Here is a 22,344-nt window from a genome sequence, read left to right as displayed (position 1 = left end):
TTGTGAGAGCTGATTAAATTCGATGATGAGGGTTCAACTTCTTTATTGTATGACGATTAAGCTTGAAGATCTAAATAGATTGAGCAATGTTATTTTGCATAATATTTGGAGTGATGATATCCGAATTGCATGAGGAGGTGATGTGCAAAATCGAGCTTTAAATTTATAAAACTAAAACTACCTAAAAACTCACTACTACGCACTCACGGGCAGTGGACCCGATCGTTTGTAATAATAGTTAAAAGATAAGTCTGAGTTCGTTCTCAGGGATTGGAAATGATTAGTTGCTTATGAAATGGTTTGGAAAACGGGAGTTACTTTGAAAATCCTCTTGACAATTAAAGTAAAATTGGTTTGCAAAATAATTGCATAAATTTAAAAGGAACTTCAAACAATATAATTAAAAGTCATCCACCTTGACTTCCCTCGACTTCAAATGTTATTGCATTTAGTTAAGAACAAATTCTCTAGAGTTTAAAGATAATCGTGACAAGATTAAAGTGCTCACGTGGTACCACCAACCGTGAACAAAATACCGAATCACCTAACTGCTAGTTAAATTACCCAAGTCGGTACTACCAAAACTAAGGCAATTCTTCCAACAATCAATTTTATTGACTATCAAATTATCAATTGAACCTATGTGACAATAACGTGGTACCACCAACCAATATCAATCACGTTGACAAAGTTAATCTTTTCTTAAAATGATATTCACTATCATACCATGAACTAGTGATAATTACTTATAGACAAGTAACCGTTTTAAAATCACATACACATTCAACTGGTACAACCAACGAAGAATTATATGCAACCAATATCAAAATTAATTAATAAAAAAAATTAACATCATCAAGATCACAGAACAACGATAATTAAATAAACTCTTTTGAATTAAAAATATTGCAATAACATTATTCGTCTCGTTTCATCAAGGTGGATGATTAAACGTTTAGCCACTCATGATCAATCCACAATAATAAATAAAATTGAAGAGAAACATGATGTACCAATCGTTTGAAGAAAAATAAATTGCAAGACGGTAAGTAGATACGATCTAGATGGGTGCCCGTGAATCTTCAACGAATCCGCCTAAGAAATAATCTTGATTGGAGGGAGAAGAAACCTTGTAGAACAGCTCCTAGAAAGAGTTTTGATGCCTAATTTTTGACCTAGGTTTTTCTATATATACTCCTCCGAAATCTGATGCAAAAACAAGGAAATACCTGTTCTCCCGTGCACCCACTGCGGGGCAGTGGGGTTGAGCCTTCCCTCACTGCGGCGCAGTGAGGTGATCTTGACTTTGACTTCCCGCTGACTGCGGCACAGTGGCTAAGCAAACCACCACTGCGGCGCAGTACGTTTCCACGGCTTACTTTTCTCCCTTCCTGACTGCGGCGCAGTGGGGTGTTTTCCATTTTTTCCGTGGATCAGGACTGCGGCGTAGTGGGCATGGCAACCTCCACTGCGGCGCAGTCACAAGCTTGTACAGAGCCAACTTATTTCGATCTCGATTACTTGCCAAACTCTGCCGTCTCTTCCACTCAAATCAACTCTCATCATCATAATGCACTTCCGGGCCAATAATCATCCGAAAATGTACCAAATGAACGCGTATCCTGTTTAGAGCCTGTAAACACTAACAAACACCATAAACGCGCCAAATGCATACGAAATCGACTTAAAACATATAGTAAAATGGCCAATAACGATGTGGGTAATGGGTATAAATTAGTCACATCAAATCCCCCCACACTTGAGCATTGCTTGTCCTCAAGCAAATCCGGAATTTAAGAAAGAGTAATCCTTGACAATCAAACTATCAAACAAGTGACAAGTTTCAAAAAGAAGCAACACCAAACATGTCAAATGACAAAAAGCAGGTGAAGCAGTTTTAATCTTAAATGAAAACTCGAAATGTTTGACAATACCTGAACAATCCGCAAGCCACGATAATCAACTAAGCATTAATGAAAACAAACGATCCTATCAATATCATTCTACTCCAACAAACTTACTTTCGGGGTTGTATATATGAAGAATCATTCATAGCTCAGTCGTGATGTATACTCTTTTACCATAGGCTTGAACCAGGATCGTCACTCCACCATTAAGGCGCAAGGATCAAGTACATCGTCAAAATAGGCATTAAGGGTGGTTGTTTAGTTAAACTAAGACTATGTATAATGGATATGTACAATAGAATATGGGAAATTTATTGGTTGAAAGTGAAAGGTAATAATTTATAGTATAAGTTATATTGAATATGAACAAAATAGTCTAATCAACCCATACCATTGATTGCCAACAAACCACTAACCCATAAGATGCTATCCCGCGAACGCCACCAAAGTACCAAGCAAGCTCGACACCATTGTGGTGTATCAACTTCAAACAACTTACAGTCAACCAAATCTTCCAAAAATAATGATACAACAACTTTCTAGACATTTTAAAAATGAGAAATACCTACTAGTAGCCCAAGTTCTTTCTTTTCTCTCTCTCTTTTTTTTTTTTTAATTTTTCTGTTGTTCAAATCTTTTTATTCTTTTTGAACCATTTTTACTCTACTAGTAGATACCCTCTTACAATGATAAACATGCCTATAACACTTCACTTTCTTTGTTTGAACAATCCAAGACAATTTTCAATAACTTAACCCATTTTCATATTCTCGTGGACAAGAATATTTCACAAATCAACCCACTGAAACTCTCCCAAACCATCCAAACAAACCAATGACAATCAATGGCCCTCCAGATTAGACTGGCGGTATAATTAGGTGAAGTTTACATGAATAGGTGGATTGATACAATGGAAAGGTAAGTTATAGTGATGTATATGTGTATATATTGCTAAGGTATAAAAGAAAAGAAAATTGTGTGAATATAGACAAGTATATGTATAAGGTTGTATACTATGGATATGGATATACAAAAGAAAAATGAAAAGAAAGAAAGAAAAAGTATGGTCAAACCTAAATGCCAATTCGTCATCCAATGTACTCGTCACGATCACCAGGCCAAGTTCTAGAATCAACACATCACCGGTATACTCTTATCAAGAAAAGAACCCGGAAATGGCTTAGAAATACCTTAAACACGCACATCTTAGTTCAGGGCATCAAATGAAACCCTTACTCCTGAATAAATCCCAGAGCCTAAGAGAGGGACGTATTTACGAGGCAAACAAACCAAAACCGTCACCTGACACACTATATATGAAATGATGAAATCTCACAATTGGGTGTTTTGGATATATATGAGTATGCAAGTAATGTTATCAATCCCGAAGGATTAGCCAAATAATCGTTCAGGACACACTTCGCCAATTAAAATTTTTGTCAAGGAAACATTTTGTAGTAAAATTGCTTAATAAGTAATCAATTAAGTGTCAAAAGCAATTTACCACAAGGACAAGTTCAACTCAAGTTTTAAAATTCATATCAACTTCTATTATTCCGCCAAATTGATAGCACCAGTTTTAAACATGCACATCACAGTTAAGAGTTCAAAATAGAAACTCATACCCCTAGATAGAATCCAAAGGCCTACGAGAGGGACACATCAACAAAACTGATAAAAATCTCAATGGCAAAACAACAAAAATGATAAACCCGGTAGCTTAAACCTATTTGCCACCCCCCACACTTAAGATGGACAATGCCCTCAATGTCCATATTCGGTCAAACAAAAGTAAATAGGGGTAAGCGACATAGAAAAATAAAAGCACATATTGGAATAAGGACACATTCCGTTTTGAAACAAGTTATCGACCCCGTGTCATAAATGGCACTTCCGAAATAGGAAGGACACTTTGGTTGGCGGGATAAACAACTTGTACCAAAACGGAAGGTGCTAGAGTTGTGTGTGCATCAAACATAGCAATACAAATATGGCATTGAACTTACTGCCAGCATACGCACACCATCACACAATCAACAAATTGATACCATAGAATAGATGAGAAGAGAATCCAAGGGGTTCCCCCCAAAGAAAAAGAAAAATAACCAAATACAATGTTTCATCACCCCGTAGGGTGGATACTAACAGAAATAAAGAAAGAAAATAAGAAACAATGTATCGAGTACAGTCATCCATCAGCCAAAATTAGTGAATATCAATCAACATATGACCCCATCCCACGGTACCGGATGTAGGTCATCATCATCACCGTCATCACTGCTGTTGCCCATGATAACCATAAGGAGCACCGGGTGGGCCAAAGAGATCATCCACCCAGCTAGTGGCCTGCTCTTGCGTGCCTCCTGAACCTGAACCGCCATAGCCGCCTCCCTGCTGATCATCTGCCTGTCCAGAACCACCAGCGGCAAATCCTCCCGAGCCTCCAGCAAAATCAGCAAATCCAGAGCTGGCACCTGCAAAGAAACTAGGCATGGAAGAGGAAATCCCAGCATCGCCACCTGTATATATCGACCAAACTGAACTTGCCCTCGGGGAGATCCTCCCAATTCATGGGGCCGTGGGGACATCTGGGATGGCGTGAAAAAGTAAGAACCGTCATCCTGTCGATAAGGTGGAACACGGATAGGTGGTGGGCTGAAGGGTGGAATCGGGTCAGGCCTCACAAACTCCGTCCCCGTATACTGGGCCTGCCACATCGGCTGGTAATAATCAAGAGTGTAGTTAGTATGGGCTTGTTGCGACCCTAACCATGTCACCTCCTGATCCATACGCCGCTGATAGTCATCAAAAGCCTGGCGGCTGGCCTGCTGCCCCTCGTAGATCTGCTAGAGCTGGGTGCTCAAAGGGGTCAAATCTATACCTGCAGGAGCCCGCCTCCTAGGCTGCTCCTGTGGAGCATCCCTCATATCCACGTCCTCAGCTTCCTCCACAACGGGAGGCGGTGCAATAAACCCAATGTCATCAAGCAGTCTCGAGTTCTCCGTCTGTGTCATCTTCTTAACAATCTTGGCCCTAACCAACTCGGCCTCAGTCAATGTCTCTTGAAAAATCGGGGGAGAAAGATCGGTCTGGCACTCGTCTGTATCAAAGATGCCCATACGCCGATAAATCATCATAATGAAATGCCCCAATACCAACTCCGAGTCGGAGTGGTTCCACATCCTATCCAAAACAACAATGGGGGCCAAAGCAAACCTCTTAGGCGCCCCTCTGAAAACAACTTCATCAACCAAAGATCAGTCTGGTACGCCTTGTCCCAGTGAGTGGACCGCTGTACCAGAAATGTAACAATCATGCGATGGAGCATCCTCAACCTAACACTCCTGATCTTGGAAACACTCCCCGACCCACCAGACGGCCAAGCTTCACCACCAGTAATACGAGTCCAATATTGCGGAATGGACTCAACATCAAAAGCCTGCTTAACATACAACCCATGCCTCAACAAACTCCTAAACTCACTACTCTTCAACTGGTCCAAAGTGTACATACCAGTATAATAGCCGAACTGGGCTATAGAAATTTTCCTAGCAACACCTCCACAGTAGAAGGTCACACATCGCTCCTCAAAAATATCCTTCACTTTATTCAACTCTTTTGTAACCTTCAAAGTTGAATAGAACTCTAAACACAACTCCTATACACAGGTTCCCGGTTATTAAACACATTATGCCATGTCACTAACAACCAACCGATCACCCACTTGAGCTTCTATCCGGAACCATCCATTAATATCGGCTTGAATGCCGAAATGTTGAGCCGCAGTAGGAGCAAGATACCTGGGAGGGCAAACCACCTCCTTATGGATGGAGTACAACTTGTTAAGGAAGTTGTTCTTGTGGGGTTGTTTCACCCTGCTGAACTCCAGCCACATGCGTTTCTCGTTTAATTGCCCGGGCCAGAACTTAAGTGTAGGCGCTTTCAACCGCCTCCCTTGTTGCCTTGGCCTGCTTTTGAGCCGACCTGCTTCCTTGGCCCTCTTCAACCTACTTCCTCTTATCAGTTCCTGAAGCATCCTACAATCACAAACCATAAGACAAACAAACATGTTAAACGCGAAATACAAACCAGGAACCGTATTGAAAACAAACAAAATCTGGGCAGGAAGGTGCCCCACTGCGGCGCAGTGGATATCAACACCCCCTCACTGCGGCGCAGTGAGGCTAAGTCAGAACTGGTCGAGGATTACCACTGCGGCGCAGTGGTTTGAGGCAACCCTCATTGCGGCGCAGTGGGGTTCTAAACACGTGCGGGTCACAAGCCACCCACTGCGGCGCAGTGAGCTAGACCCGCAGTGGGTTGGTGTTTCTGGGCATGTTCTTGGTGTTCATCACGAATTTCCAGATTAAGGGAGTAACAAATCAACATAACAGCCATCTTTCAGCAATTAACACCACATAATCACACATTAACCTCCCCCACACTTGTTTATCAAAAATCCCCAAATTTTTTCAAAACCCTAGGTTTGATTTAGACTCAAATCCGGATGACAAGTGTTAGATTCGTGAAATTAAACATCACATTATCATCTATACCCCTTAATTGATAAAACCCACCAAACAATTTAACAATTAAACCTTAAAAATCAAGAAATCAAAATTAGAAGATTAAAAGGAAAATAAACAAGGAAACTTACATTCTTTCCCATGGTAGTGATTGAAAGATGAATAATCTAAGAAGAAAAAGAATGCAAGATTTTGGTGGATAAGGGGGTGATTTTCGGAATGAAAGGTGTTCTTGGGGGTGATTTTTTCGTTTTTTCCTATTTAGAGAAAGGATAAGAGAGTTTGAGAATTTGTGGTGAAAAAACAATATCTCCTTTCCTTTTTTACTTTAAACACCCGCTCCCCCCTATGACCAGTCAATATGCCCACTGCGGCGCAGTGGGCTTCGGTCTCCCCCCACTGCGGCGCAGTGGGGTAAATGTCAATAGAGGCCAAGCTTTTGGACTGCGGCGCAGTCTTCTCCTCACACCCCCACTGCGGCGTAGTGGGGTAAATGTCAAAACTGGACGAGGAATTGGACTGCGGCGTAGTCAAGGTGACCACCCCCACTGCGGCGCAGTGGGGGACTTTTCCAGAAATTTTTTTTTCGGTTTTTTCGTTTTTAAACACAAACTTACCTCAATTTGCTTCACACCACATTTGAACCTGCACATTCTTGACAAAACAAAGTAAACCTATCTAACAAAATGAAAATCAAATTTGACAAAACAAAATTAAACACGGGTTGCCTCCCGAGAAGCGCTTAATTTATTTACGAGTTGTGAGCTAGACTCAATCATCATATTCAAGTTTCTGAATCAAAAATGGGGATTTCTTCAACCATCCCCTCCTCCCGCTCTTCTTCCAAATACAACTTTAACCTATGATCATTGACAATGAAAGACCCATTTCCATCCCTTTTAAAAAGTTCAACATAACCGGACGGATACACATGTTTAATCACAAAAGGACCTATCCACCTAGAAGTTAACTTTGGTTGTTTAATCTTAAATTTCGATAAAAATAACAAAACTTTTGCTCCAACCTTAAACTCCTTTCTACGGATCCTTTTGTCATGGTAAACTTTGGTTTTCTCTTTATAAAGTCTTGAGTTTTCATATGCACCCAACCTAAGCTCATCGAGCTCATGAAGTTGCAATAACCTAAGTTCACCGGCCTCCATCATGTCTTGGTTCAAATTTCTCAACGCCCAATACGCCTTATGCTCTAATTCAATCGGTAAATGACAAGTCTTACCATAGAACAACTTGTATGGCGTAGTGCCAATCGGCGTCTTAAACGTGGTTCTAAATGCCCACAAGGCGTCATCTAACTTTTTCGACCAAACCTTGGGGTTATGCGAGACATACTTACTGTTGTCAAATAAGCACACTAACCATACCTAACCCTAACGGAGCTTGACGGATCGTTAAGTATTGTCACATACCAGGCACGTAAAGAGGTAAAAAACTGTTTTACCCCCACATATCAGCCCCCTTCTTATCCTATTTTACTTAACTAGATCCCTAATCTTGAAATAAGATCCAAATCCAAGCAACATAAAACAATTCATATCCAAACTTAAGTTCATATATACATCAATATACAAATCTAATTCAAATTCATACTTACATATATATTTGCACAATCATACCATATATATGTCAATGGAACTAAAAACTGGCCACAAAATCTCTGGTTACCACTTTCGAGCACCACCGGAAATCACTTCCAGCAACCACCGTCTTTGACATTCTTTTCCTCTCTAGTTTCTCCGCCATCCATCACAACCATGGCACCTCTCATAAAAATAATATAGATACAAATATAGATATAGATCTGGATATAAATTTGGCAGACGTGGTATTTACTGAAAATTAATTATCCATCAAGCTCTGTTAAGATTAGGTATGGTCAGCGTGCATATTTGACATCGATATGTATGTCTCGTGTAATTTTTAAATTATAAGTGTGACTAATCTTAGGTATGATTTATGTAATTTACACTTATATTAATTGTCATAGCCTCATATGAACATTTTGTCCAACTTTGTGTGTATGTTCATTATTCAATGAAAAATGATGTTCATTGTTTTACGAAATATTATTTGACGGGTGAAAAAGTTTTTTACCCAAACGTAGAAGCTCTCTCATTTACTCCGTACTTATAACTATCTTATTTTCAATGTTTTCTTTTTATTTTTTTTAGGTACGCATCTATGTTTTTAATTCAAACAAACTACTATCTCTCAATTTTTTTTAATTGATAATAATTTATTAAATCTACATATTTTATGCACTTAAATAAATAATTTATATCCCATCTAAAATAATTGTACTTCACCTTTTACATCAATCACTTTTACATAAATAACTCATGTTACCCTTGTTGCAGTGTCGTTTCTCCGCCACATCCCGTCGTCGTTTCCACTATCACACCATCACCTTCATCGTCATATTACGAGGGTATTCCTTTTGCTTAGTCAAATTGTCGATTTGTTTTAAATTGATAAGTTTAGAATCATTATATTACTAGACTTATGCCCGCATAATGCGGCGGCGGTGGGAGTAGTGATGTTGGAGGTGGTGGTGATGAGAGGGGATGATTATGGTAAATGTAAAATTAATTGATGTTAAAGGTAATACTGTAATTATTTTAAGTGTTGGGGATCTATATTGTAAATTATTTCATTAAGAGTATTATAGGTATATTAGATGGAAATGTTTAAATTAGTGAATAAATTGGAAGGGTATTTTTAGGTTTTTAAAAATAGAAAGTTTAAAAAAGAAATAGATGGATTGTTTTATTAGATAGTATAGATATAAATAATTTCAAGAAATTTTTTAAATGGTAAAGATAAATACGAAATATCATATGATATGATTAATATATAAACTAACTATACAGTATATCTATATAATAAATAAAAGATAATTGTCTTTCAAAATTATTTTTTAAAAAAATATGATGTGACAAGTTTATAATTTTACTTAAAAATTATTTATTTTAATTATGATGTCATAAATAATTTACAATATTTTTAATTAAAAATAGCTCACTAAATGCTTATTTAAAGTTCTTAATCTTTTATTACAAACAAAGAAATTTATTTTATATTGTATAATATCTTTTTATGTTTTGTTAATGCAATAAATACTTTAATTTATAAATTATTGTGTTATTCAATATACTATTTCTAAATCGATTTAGAATATATTAATAGAAAAAATTACATATATATTTTTTAGTTTTATAATTTTAATGATATATAAAAGTTAAACTTCTATGTTGAAAATTTTAAAACTTTGGGACATGCGAAATTACCATTTTACTTTTAATTAATTAACTTACACAATCATTTTATAATCTTTTAAAAAATATTCACTATTCCTAAAAATCAAATATCATTGAATCAATTACCTATACCGTTTGACACTGACGGACCATCATCATCCATCGACGCCACCACATCGCAACTAATGTGATCACCGCCGTATTGCGCGAGTACCATACTCGTAATTTTAATGAAAATGCCCGAATTGAATCCGGGTAAATTCGCTAGTATATGTAAAAAAAGAAAATGATTCTTAAATAAAATCACAGTCATCCTATAACAAAAATACATTAAAAAGAAGATTCGCATAATATGTTTCCGATATACTATAAATAATTTAAGAGCAATGCTAGAATGACAAACAAACTTTTACTAACAAAGTTTACAAACATAGGTGACATCCATAACCACCAATAAAGTTATTTTTCTTTTCTTTTTATTTACTCTCACTCCTTCTTTCATTGGTCCACATATGTTTGTAAACCTTGTTAGTAAAGATTTGTTTGTCAATTAAGCATTTCTCATAATTTAATCCTTTTGTTAAAATTCTAACCAACAAAAAACCCACCAGGAAGAACACGTCTACCATCCAATCAGATTTCACAAAACTTCCACATGTATCAACTTCCATAAAATCTCGACACGTGTCCGCTTCTGACTTATATAACACGAAACAAACAACCTCCATATCTTCAAAGTTTTCTACTTTTCTCCTCGCAACAAAAACCATCTCAAAATTGTTTTTGTTTTTTTAATTAAAAAAAAAAAGGAAAAAATGGCAAATGAATTTCAGTCACTGATCGGAGAAGATGCATTTGAATCCGTCGAGTTCGACGTCGTCTCCGATTCTGAGTCATGGCAGGTTGTCGGTCACTCCGACTCCGACGACGGTGACGTCATCACCACCGACGATGACGTCATCACCACCGACGATGACGCCACCACCACCATCGACGACGAGGAGAGTGAAGGTGTGCCGGATGTTGATGATCTAATTGAACGTCAGTTTGGATCTCCGGTGTCTGATATTTCGGTAAAATCGCTTGTTGATGAGATCGCTCCGATTCACTCTCAGGAGGTACTTTTATTATATTTCTCACTGTGTTTTTGTATCTATATCTATACATATTATTAATTTTATGTAAAATTAAAAAAAAAATCATTACTCTAATAAATAATCCAAAATAAGTTATTTCTGTTACAATCTCGAAAAGGAAAACAATATATTTATCTATAGATATTAGATATATGTATGTATATATATTATATATATATATATGCTGTGTGTATATGTATCCGAAATTGTGAAGAATTTTTTTTTTTTATGATAATTTTAAACTGATGATTGAATTAATATATCCAAACAGGAAGTTAAACCTGCGTATCTAAGTTATCGGAAGCGTCAGATGATCGGCGATTACGTGGCCGCCTTGAAATCCGGTGGTTTGATCGACGGCGTTGATGATCCGTACCAAATCACTCAGGTAAATAGTTTCTAGGTTTTTGTTAAAGTGAGTGTGAAATAAATTAGTAATTATTAGTATGAATATAAAGTTTTTTATTTTTTTTGGTATAGGAAGTTAAAAATGTGGGATACGAAATCGGTAACAGCCTTAGGGTGATTAATGATTGTTACAATGAGGAGGAGGAGAGTGAGGATTCGGATGTGGAGGAAGACGATAATTCGGATTTGGATGATGAACTGGTGCCGAAATGGTTGAGTAATAAATTCGAAAGACAACGGATGAGGAAATTGGGGAAAAGAGTGTATCCGAAGATGAAGAAATCGAAAAGGATGGTTAATCAGTATAACAAGCCAGGATGTGTTCATGGAAAACATGGGTTAGGATTGAAGCATAATCTCATTTACTAAAGTTCCATTTCGATTATGTTAATTTGATGTTGATGATGCTTTGATTTGAACTATGAAATGTGCAGAAGTAAATTAGGGTTTAACCGATTGTTTTTTTACGGATTATGGTTTAGGATTTTAGGGTAATTTGGATTTGGAATTGAATTGAATGTACAGATGAAGAAGAACCATTTCTAATCAAAATGCATTATGATAATGATCTATATGACTACATTATTCTGTTTTCATTTCTTAGGAACCCATCTATGTTTGCTGCTTTATTTTTATCCTCGACATTGAATTTGTCAAATGTGATGGGGTCCTAGAACGTGTAACAACATTTTATGAGTGATCGAATTACAAAGTGAAGGATGATGATTGATCTAAGTGAAGGATGATGATTGATCTCTTGCTAGTATGGTCTAAGAAACTACATGCTCTATTGGATATTACACACATTACATTAGCTCGTTCGTATGAATTATGAAAGATGGTAGAATTGTTAATGAAAGTATAATATTGCGACTAGAATGAAGCAAATAAATTATTTTGAAGCAAAGAGGTCACAGTAAAGTTATTTTAAAAGAGACGTATAGGACGAAAGTAGTGCATTTATTATTATACATTATTATCGTTACGAGATAGCGACTGAAGAGGCTTATAATTGAACAACATCCACGTTCAAACAAATACCACACCCTGCCTCTGGGGAGGATATTTTTATATGATAGCATATTTTGGATCGACACCCCAACACTTGGATGGTTTTAGTGCAATCTTAACTAGGATAAAGATAAAGGAATCTGGCAGGCAATACAAGTGTTCAAACTTCAATATACTCGGAAGAAATTCTGAAGTTTGGATTTTTAACTTACTCCTCTATGCTTATCATTTTAGTATTTATTTTGAGTTTGATCCATGACCAAATAAAATGAAAAGCACGTATACTTTAAGGATAATAAAACGTTAAAAATATTTGTTTACTAACCATAACTATTCTGTGATAGGTTTTAACCATACTAGTCACACAGTAGGTCTTTTGAGTCCATTTATTATGCCTTTTCACAACTATGGGTGATCACGGTCTGTCTTGTACCGTAATGATACGAAATTTCACGCAAATGGGTACCGAATACCATATTAGCATCCATTTGGTATTGGTACTCATAAGCAGACTTTGGGTCACTGATTTTAGTCGAAATTTTAACCAATGTGTCACAGTTTTACTAGAAAAACCATGATCATACATGTATCATACTTAAAGTAACTTTTTGTCATACTTTGGGTTATGGGTATCATCTACCTATCTATTAAAAGAACCCATATTTTTTTCCAATCACCTACATAGCATCACCTAAATGCAATTCAGCCTATAAACTTAACTTTTATTTACAAATAGCTCCTTCTTATTTATTTGCAGATCCCTCTAAATCTTAAATATATTCAAAATCCACTCGCTGACATAAAATTGTAACTCCATATTCTACATTCAAAATCATGTTAATCGTCTCACATGCATATGAATCATGTTATTCAACCTCCTCAGATTTGAGAACAATTATAAACATTTGTAGCGGATGATTACTTTTGAATCAATAATCTAAAATTGGTGGAGGTGCATTCAACACCTATTGTTAGTGTTTTGCATAATAGAATTGAATCTTTGAATTTTTAAGACCTGCTATTAGTAATTTAGTATTACTTTTTTTTTAGCTGTTTGGTTTAATGCAATGAAATTAATGTAGTTGAAATTCAATATGTCTGCTTCCATCTTCCCTTTGATTTATATAGACAATTTTTTAAGCAAAAACTTTATGGAACCCGTGTGTTAACACGGGACCAAAATCTAGTTCACAGTATTGTATTGTATTTACCAGATATGTGCATCCAATACGATTTATCGTATAATGATATTGTTCCAGAGCTTTACATACCTCAATGGCTCTATCCATTATCCACACTCACAAGACTTATATCATAATGATAATACTCGTGCTCCAAATACGAATCAACTCGAACAACATACATACACATCCATGAGCTAAGTTTCAATTTCTTTAAAAACAAAAAGAAACACGAACTAAATGTCGTTTTTGTTATACATTAGCGACCTTGTTTCTTCTCCCTTTCCAGCACCATTTCGCAGTACTTTTGGGGATGAGGAAGAGTCTTGGAGACGCTCTCTCGTTCGTTGCATCTTTTAACCCATTGAGCCAACTTTGTGCATTCTTTCTCTATAGTCATATTCAAAACCGTATCCAAAGTATAAAACCATAAGCTGAAGGGTATGAGCACAATATCAGCATACCCAAAACTATCTCCTATCAAATATGGCTTCTCGCCGAGTTGCCCTTCCAATATTTTCAACAAATCAATGAATTCATTCTTCGTGAGTTCTTGATCTTCACCTTTTGCTTTCCATATCTTCCTCCCTCCTTCATATATCTTAGTGATCCAGGTATGATCAAACAAGTTATATGATTAGATATCATATATTGATTTTTCAAGAAAATATATTGTAAACTAACAACCTACTTTTTAAAGTGACCCATTTGATATGGGATGATATGTAACCCAAAAAAGTTTGTTATACACAACCACCATATGAAGGGGTGGGCCATGAGGAGGTAAATATTAGCCATGACGCCGTAATATCTATAAAACTCTATATATCTTAATATCTAATACTCCGTACCATCTAAGGTTGTTTGACCAATTAACAAAATATAATTTCTTGCTTTTTACACTATAACACCAAGTTATTGCTCTGAGTGTATGGTACTCTAAGTTATTGCTTTTTACACTATAACACCAAGTTGGCCTGTCCCATGAACTCTATATAATAGTGGTATAATAAAGTTCATGGAACGCGCCAACTTGTGATCAAAACTAATTAGTAGTTGATTAAGGTGCCATACCTTCTTATCGACGAAATCAGCCCAGAATCTGGCTTGGACTCTTAGATAAGGATCAGTAGGCAACAAAGGCGAAAAGTCGTCATGCCAGGCATCATCAATGTACTGAACAATGATAGTAGATTCACATACTGGTTTGCCATGGTGTATCAAAACCGGGATTTTCTTATGAACCGGGTTCATCTCAAGGAGCAGTTGACTTTTGTTGGACAAGTCCTCTTCTCTAAATTCATATGTAACACCTTTTTCAGCTAGAGCAATTCTGGCCCTTAAACCGAACATGCTAAACCCATAGTCTAATAGTATTACATCACATTTGCCTTCCATTTCAATTTAATGTTATTGATCAAATGAAAGCGAACCAATATATATGCAGAGTGATATATATAAAGTGAAAGAAAGTGTTTTTGGAATACTTTGAACAAGTTCCTCAATGGAGTGTTGACTGTTGAATATTTTGTAGTTTAACGTCATTGCTTATCTCATTCTAACTTCCATATAATATATATAAATAGACTTATGGAGTTATCAACCCACTGGGTTGGATCAGTGGTTGGAGCCCATGCCTCTAGAAATAGAGGTCATGGGTTCGATCCTCATGCCCAGCAAGGCTAGAGGTCCTTTTCTACCTATGGTAGAACCTGGAAGCAGTCAGGTAAGGCTGTCTACATGTCAACCTCCCCCATACACTGTTGAAGACGGTATTGGGACCCATGACAAATTATCGAAATGTTACAAGACAAATTATCAAGGAAAAAAAACATATTATAGTTACATGCCTACATTTTACCTTAGTTGTTAGCAACGGTTCAATGGTTTTGCAATTTAATGTTTGTGCATTGTGACTATAAATAAACAAGTACTAACACTCAAGGTTAATAATCTAAAAGTTGGTTGTTTTTAATTTTAGTCTGAATGATAATACTACTTATTTGTGAACCTACTATTATGTTTTTTGAAGTAACTGTTACTTCCAGGGAAATGATAAGTACGTGTACAAAAACTTTTTGCCAAAAAATCTATGCATTAGATAATAATGTATTATGCATTGTTTTAATAGTATATTTTGTGTATTGTAATTTGTAAATATGAACATAATCAGTCAATGTTAAAGAATTGCGATGAGAGTAATAATAATCTTTTATTGTAAATGTTTCTGTTTGTTTAATTAACTTTTTTACTTTCACAAAACATAAATAAGAGACCTTGTAGTTTTAAATATGGCAGAGGTGACAATACAACATTACGACTAAATGCATATAAGAAGAAATATATTCAGCAATAGGAGAAAAGTAGTGCATTATTGGTACTATGAGATAACGATTGAAAAGACATAACACATGCATTTAGGCCGATATTTGTAGATCATATTCATGTGTTGTGTATTTTTGGTGAAAGACCCATCACTTGTATGGTTAAACTGAAGTCAAGAAAGATAGACTATATCTGGTTCGCGAGTCCACACTTGTATCATCCTTTTTTATTAATCTATTATATATTCAAATAGACAATACAAGTATATAATCAAATAGACAATACAAGTATATAATACATACTGGTAGATCTATCAAACGAAGTGGTACGATTATTTATTCCCATCTGGTTAATATACTAACATTATCCGTAAACATATGACATGAAGCCATGAAGGGTGGCCGTGGCTATTCCACAATGTCTAAAACTCTATTCTGGTATTATTGTTTGTACTAGTTTAATTCATAGATAAATGGCCCCTCAACAAAACACACAGTTTGTAGATTGTTCGGCCCCCTAGATACAAAATTATGGCTTCGTCACCGGTTACTGCTCTTCCTTTCTGTTTGTATCAGGTACGATACAATAATGTCGTTATCCTTATAGTTGGCATCATAGTGTTTATTTGCAACGGTTTGTGTGTTGCTCACTTGCTTATAATGGAAATTCTGAGCGTTTTTCTGTTTGCACTATGACTTCACTTGCATAATATATAATTAAAAGTGTTTAGCAGCAGGCTCAGTGTGTATATTTGCATAATGTAATCTTTCCCTATTTGTCTCTATAAAGAAGTGTGAAAGATGTACTGTATTTTCATTATTATTTTTGTTGATGGTGTGGAGGTTAAGAAACAAACTGCTTAGACTTTAGAAGATGCAGGTATCTAATTTATAGCTTGGTTGCTATTTACTATTTAATGATACCACCCATAAATATAACCTTCTAGGCTAATAAACGATTAAATGAAAGGGTGGTAATTTCCACCTGCGTATAGTTAAATGGGTCGATTTGGTTTGTTCTTAATCTCTAATGAGTCAAGTAGGTCAAACGTGTTGAAAGTGATTGAATAATGCATAGAACCTCATAAATTCTTTTACTTCTCTTAAATAGATTAAGCATGTGTACAAAACTAAGAAAAGAAAAGAGAAATAGCAGAACTTAGCCCAACCAGAAAACCAAAGAATTCAAGCTTTGACATGCTACTTGACCCACCCATTTTGCCCCCTCCAAAAGACAGTATAATAGTTCCATGGCATCCTTCAGAATTTCACTAACTGAATCTTTGTTGTTATTAGAACAGTTTAATATTTAAATTTAACATGTTAATTGTGCATAAAACTCCAGTCAAGGGAAGAGTAAATTATTTCGGGGCAGCCCATTTTGACCTGTACTGATCTATTAAGCGTTTTGACCCGTTATGTGAGCAAAACTAGTTTGCCACCTCCAAGAATCAGTATGCAGATCCTTTCATTCATGGGTTAGTGTCATGAAATCAACTAATCAAGTGTATAAATGGTTGTAATAATATGAAACACTAAAAAACATAGAAATACTAACCATCTCAACACCTGTTTATGCATTTCTTCTTGGTCATGTGGCAGCCGGTTATATAACCAAGAGGTATAGGCCTAAAACATAGTCCTAGTTCATTCAATGCATAACACATGAAATATAAAATTTCAATATGCACATTGATTATAAACAAAAAAGTCAGATCTCATATGATAATTAATTCAATGAAAATTCAAGCAACACATTACTCAATTTATCCATGTCAAAGTTTAGTACTTTCAGTAGTTTATGTATCTAAATGTTCCCCACTTCATATATACTAAGTTAGATGGTTCAACAGCATTATTAGTGTCAGTTAACTGCAACGACTGTGGAGACCATGGAATCGACACCACACACATTACGACCTTTGCAGATCTTGTAATATCCCTTCTCTCCCCAATCCGGTCCCCAAGAGTTCTTGATGATCCAGTATGGCTTTTCTTTCCTTCTTATCGGAGAATATCCAGCCTTTCCATATCCGACCAATAGCACACCATGGTTTAACTTCTTTGAGCATATGTAGGGGCATGACACTCCCCCAACATATGTCTGCATGTAAGCTGCATTAAGCGCCACTGCATATGAAAATCACTATTAGCAAAGAGTAAAAACTAAAGATCACATAAGAATTAAGCTACCAGAAGTGGCTAATTTTTTTGGGGTCTGCACGGGTTGAAGTGTCAAAACGGGTTGGGTTTAGATATGGGTAGAAGCCCGTTGGGGTATGTTAGCTCAAGGGTAATGGAAAATAGGTAAGTTCAAATGAGAACTATAGAAAAGGATATGCATACCTGCAAGAGGACCGTTTTTGACAAGATTGGCAGCGATCTGGTCTTCATCAAGGGATACAACACTGAAGTTACTCACCGATGCTACAACCTTATCTTTATCGAATTTGCAGGTACCATTGTCAGTTCCTGTGTATGGATAGTCTTTCTCCCTCATAAGCCCGCCAGCTTTGAGAGTGTATTCGAAAGCACTATTCATAAGACCTCCATTACACCCTGAATCGCATGATCCTTGTACTTCTGGATCACACTGCACATATAGCAATTTTCAATCAATACAGCTCTAAAATCAACTAAATAACAAGTCTTCAAATAACTTAACTTTCCACATTCAACTGATAACATATTTTGATAGTTTTATATTCTACGTAATTCGTAGCGTTTAACAAGAATAAAGAAAATTGAAGAAATACAAATCAAAACAGATATATATATATATATATATATATAGTAAATTAAGGAGTATCAAACCTCATGATCACAATCAACAAGTTGCTGCTCGCTAAGAGTTTCAAGGTTACCCGTAGCAAGGAAATGCGCGCCTTCTAACGCCCCAGTTGTACTAAACGACCAGCATGACCCGCATGAAGCCTGATTGCACATTGACAATTTAAAAACAATGTCACATTTTTTATGGCAGATTACAAAAGGAAACAACACATTTATAGTGATCATAGTTAAATCAATATTTAGTCTAATTTCTATATCTGCTAATCACACTATATTGATCAAACATACATTCTTCTATTCAACAAAGTAATTTTACTTTTGAAGTACTGTGTCATATATTATTATATTGATCAAATTTCATAAATTAAAATACAATATACTTAGATTCTAACTTGTAGCATTGAATAGGTATCACTACTACAAAGAAAAAGGGCAAATGTGATGAAACCCTATTGTGAGGACATGAATATCCTCGCGAGAGGCCGCTATACGACAAAACAATGGGGTTAGACCAACCTAAATATATTGGATGAGGATCCACTAAAGTTGGAAGTATCAGTACTCTTAAATTATTAAATTAAAATCAAATGTCAGATTGAAAGATGATTTTTAAATCTTGACCATTGATTTTAATCCAATGGTCAAGGTTCTCAACTTTATTAGAAAAGTTGGTTTCAACTTTAGAGGATTTCAATCCAAATATATTCAATTTACATAAATTCACAAAGATATCATTGAAAAAGAAAAAAATTAACCCTAATTTTAACATATTTATTTTACTATAAGGTTCCATTAATTAGGAATTACCACCCTACATATATTTAATTATAACTAGCAAAATATGCTTCTAAATTCTAATATATATGAATCGCAAGTAACAATATAACAAGACATGTTGATATACCTGATTTTTGACTTCAGTAACAGCACCATGATCTCTCCAATCAAAATCATCCGGTAAATCATCCGTGGGCAAGATCGGTGCCTTGCCCGCATCAGCAGGGACCCTCAGACGTCGAGACGTCAACCCCAAATGCCTCTTAAACTCCTTAATCTTCATATCAGAAAACTGAGTGATCCCATGCGTAGCAGAGGGATCAAGTTTCTGATTACGCATTGCGCGATTCCAATTAGTCTTGAAAACAGAAAACCTGTACTCGTCTTCTTCTTGTGACGCGTAAAATTTGTTAAACTTTTTTTTGAACACGTTAAAGTTGTTCCTGTGACGATGGTCTGCTTCGTCTCCAGTAACTTGACGGATGACGATATCTAACTCGTTGGCGGTTGCTACTACCACGACCACATGGGAAATCAAGAGTAAAGACAATGTGAGATTCTTGATCAGCATCGTGAACTTGTTATTCGTCATGTTTTGTTAATTGGTTCGAAGAGGGTTATTTATTTATTTTATGTAAGGCATGTCAGGCAAAATAAAAAGAGGTTAAGTTTTTATACAGAGTGAAGTAATACGGAGTAATCTACCAAAAATTAAAAAGAAAAGATGCATGGGGATTTCCTTTGCTTGATGGGTGGGTTATTCTTAAGTATGTATGTATGTGTTGGGCTAAGACTCGTATTGGATTGGATAATGGATATATGTATATGAATATGAATAATATAATGATAATAATAAAGCGGGATAAAAGGGATTTTTCAGTTACGTGGAATCAAAGGTTTGTTCCAATGTTGTTTTAGATAGGCCTAAATTATAAAATTAGTGTTGCACTCGTATATTATTTTAATAAAGGTGATTTTATCCTCCAATATACTAAAAAATTAAATAAATGTATATTGTATACCTGCTCATACCGACAAAGGTAACGGCGACAATATAATACTGGTGGTGGTGGCGGTGTAATGGTGGCAACGACTGTGGTAGGGGTGATCAAAATACAGGCCGACCCGTCAAATCCGTTAAACCAAGTCCGGCCAAACCCGTTAAGTATATGGTCTGGTCCACGGTCCTATATTTACAAAATCTCGGGTTACGGGTCGGGCCAGGCTGACCTGGAAAAAAAATCTAAGAGCTCGGCCAACATTGACATTAAATTGTTATATGACTCGTGTAGACTCACGTAAATATATATTTTATATAATATAATAATATTTTTACTAGTAATTTTATATATTATATATGTATTTCAGTATTTGATTTGTTTTCCAATTCCATGCAACAAAGTTTTTTTTTTTTTAAATGTAAAATCATATTAATAATGTAATTAAGAATTATCACCTAATTTCTTAATGTTGTTGTTGATAGTTAAAGCATAGCCAAAACAAGAACCATAATGAGATATTGTGTTGTAGTTAAACCATGATTACGAGAACCATAAGAACAGTTAAAAAAAATCATGACATATATTGTTGTTTTTCGGGTTACGGGTTAGCCTGCAAAAATCCGAGCCTGCATGCTAACCATGAAAATATGTTGGCACATAAGAACATCTAAAAAACCATAAAAATATATTGTTGTTAATCAGCGTCTATTGAATTTAACAAAGATTTAGAATTACATAAAAGATTTCAGCCATAGTTACAAACTTAGTCTTTAAAGCTCAATGAGCAACCTTAACAGGAGTTCATTAAAGGGTTTGATCAGTCGAAAGGCACTCAAGCTAATTAATTTAGTGTATCTAACGAGAATCTGAATGTGAAAAGAGTCGTTCAACAACTTCAATCATAAACACTTTAAAGCATGTCAATCAATACCAAACGAAAGTTAGTTTTTACATATATTGTTATTCTTATTTCCTTAGGCATTTTAGTTAACTAGGAAACCCCAAAACTGTAGTTTCATTTTTAGTATTTTAATTTTCTTAAGTTAGTCCCTGTGAAAGAACCCGGACTTACTTAGATTATACCATTACTAGACAGGGTACACTGCCTAGTTGTGTGATAATCTAGACTTAGTAGCTCTTTGAATTATAAATTTAAAACTTAGATATCGCACACATCAAAACCCCACGTTCATATTTAACTAGTTGATTGTAAACCCATCTAAACTATCCGAATGCACGACATTTAACTGTGCCATGTGTGCCTATTAGACCTTCAAATTCGTTTGTTATTTGATGTGGGCTTATTGGGCCTTTAAACTCGTTTTGTACACCATGTGGTGCGATTGGGCCTTTAACTTTGTTTGTTATCACATATAGGCCTATATTGGGCCATGTGTGTTCGTCATTCACTTGAATGGACTTTTAAACTTGTTTGTTATTTGATGTAGGCTCATTGGGCCTGTTGGGCCTAATATGTTGACCACATGTCTAAATTGGTCAAATGGGTCTTTTGTTTTCGTTTTTCACTTGAATATACCTATTGGGCCTTAAACCTATGTAGGTCTAATAGACCTACCGCCCGACATAGCTTACTATGAATTATATATTTTTCTAAAGTTAGTAATTGTTAAACAATATTATACTTTATTAGTGATTAATAAATTATAATTAATGTAATGTATTAATAAATGAAAACACTTGGAAAAAATTTGTTTTATACACTTAATAAAATTTTATTTCACAATTAATATTTTCTTATATTTAAATATAGTTTTTAAAGTGAAAAAAATATATTATAATTATAAAAATGTTTTGGCAACGACCATGTCATCCCTAAGCATTGGAGGGAAATATTTCGTTATGGAGGGAACTCAAATTTTTTTTTTTTTTTGGGAAGATGTTTTTGGTGACGAGTTTGTCGTCGAAAATGTCGTCTCTAAAAGTATTGCGGGAAGTTTTTATTTAGGTAGGAAAACGAAAAATATATATAAAAAAAAAGAAAAAGA

General features: G+C 35.5%; 3 protein-coding genes across 3 annotated transcripts; 1 reads left to right on the top strand and 2 right to left on the bottom strand.

Annotated features, from left to right (window-relative positions):
* The first annotated feature begins 10,454 nt into the window (after positions 1-10,454).
* LOC122593102 lies at positions 10,455-11,831 on the top strand. Its single transcript, XM_043765457.1, has 3 exons — positions 10,455-10,825; positions 11,115-11,231; positions 11,324-11,831. Exons 1-3 carry the CDS (start codon positions 10,523-10,525, stop codon positions 11,618-11,620), a joined length of 717 nt encoding a protein of 238 aa, XP_043621392.1. The 5' UTR covers positions 10,455-10,522; the 3' UTR covers positions 11,621-11,831.
* Positions 11,832-13,577: 1,746 nt separating this feature from the next.
* LOC122592435 (glutathione S-transferase U19-like) lies at positions 13,578-14,918 on the bottom strand. Its single transcript, XM_043764659.1, has 2 exons — positions 14,518-14,918; positions 13,578-14,044 (listed from the first exon to the last, which is right to left on the bottom strand). Exons 1-2 carry the CDS (start codon positions 14,839-14,841, stop codon positions 13,703-13,705), a joined length of 666 nt encoding a protein of 221 aa, XP_043620594.1. The 5' UTR covers positions 14,842-14,918; the 3' UTR covers positions 13,578-13,702.
* A 2,548-nt stretch (positions 14,919-17,466) lies between these two features.
* On the bottom strand, positions 17,467-20,001 carry LOC122593418 (probable cysteine protease RD19B). The gene is made up of 4 exons (XM_043765828.1): positions 19,465-20,001; positions 18,582-18,701; positions 18,114-18,360; positions 17,467-17,897 (listed from the first exon to the last, which is right to left on the bottom strand). Exons 1-4 carry the CDS (start codon positions 19,927-19,929, stop codon positions 17,632-17,634), a joined length of 1,098 nt encoding a protein of 365 aa, XP_043621763.1. The 5' UTR covers positions 19,930-20,001; the 3' UTR covers positions 17,467-17,631.
* Between the last annotated feature and the right edge of the window lie 2,343 nt (positions 20,002-22,344).

The sequence above is a fragment of the Erigeron canadensis genome, chromosome 3 (assembly GCF_010389155.1).
Source record: "Erigeron canadensis isolate Cc75 chromosome 3, C_canadensis_v1, whole genome shotgun sequence".
Classification (NCBI taxonomy): domain Eukaryota; kingdom Viridiplantae; phylum Streptophyta; class Magnoliopsida; order Asterales; family Asteraceae; genus Erigeron; species Erigeron canadensis.
The sequence above is the reverse complement of the archived record's forward strand: the minus strand, read 5'-3'. Positions and strand labels throughout refer to the sequence as shown.

Coding starts and splice junctions, on each gene's coding strand:
- LOC122593102 (XM_043765457.1), top strand. CDS start 10,523: ATGGCAAATGAATTTCAGTCACTGATCGGAGAAGATGCATTTGAATCC. Junction 10,826..11,114: donor CTCCGATTCACTCTCAGGAG/GTACTTTTATTA, acceptor ATATCCAAACAG/GAAGTTAAACCTGCGTATCT. Junction 11,232..11,323: donor ATCCGTACCAAATCACTCAG/GTAAATAGTTTC, acceptor TTTTTGGTATAG/GAAGTTAAAAATGTGGGATA.
- LOC122592435 (XM_043764659.1), bottom strand. CDS start 14,841: ATGGAAGGCAAATGTGATGTAATACTATTAGACTATGGGTTTAGCATG. Junction 14,045..14,517: donor CTGATTTCGTCGATAAGAAG/GTATGGCACCTT, acceptor TGGATCACTAAG/ATATATGAAGGAGGGAGGAA.
- LOC122593418 (XM_043765828.1), bottom strand. CDS start 19,929: ATGACGAATAACAAGTTCACGATGCTGATCAAGAATCTCACATTGTCT. Junction 18,361..18,581: donor TTGTTGATTGTGATCATGAG/GTTTGATACTCC, acceptor CTATATGTGCAG/TGTGATCCAGAAGTACAAGG. Junction 17,898..18,113: donor CAAAAACGGTCCTCTTGCAG/GTATGCATATCC, acceptor TTTCATATGCAG/TGGCGCTTAATGCAGCTTAC.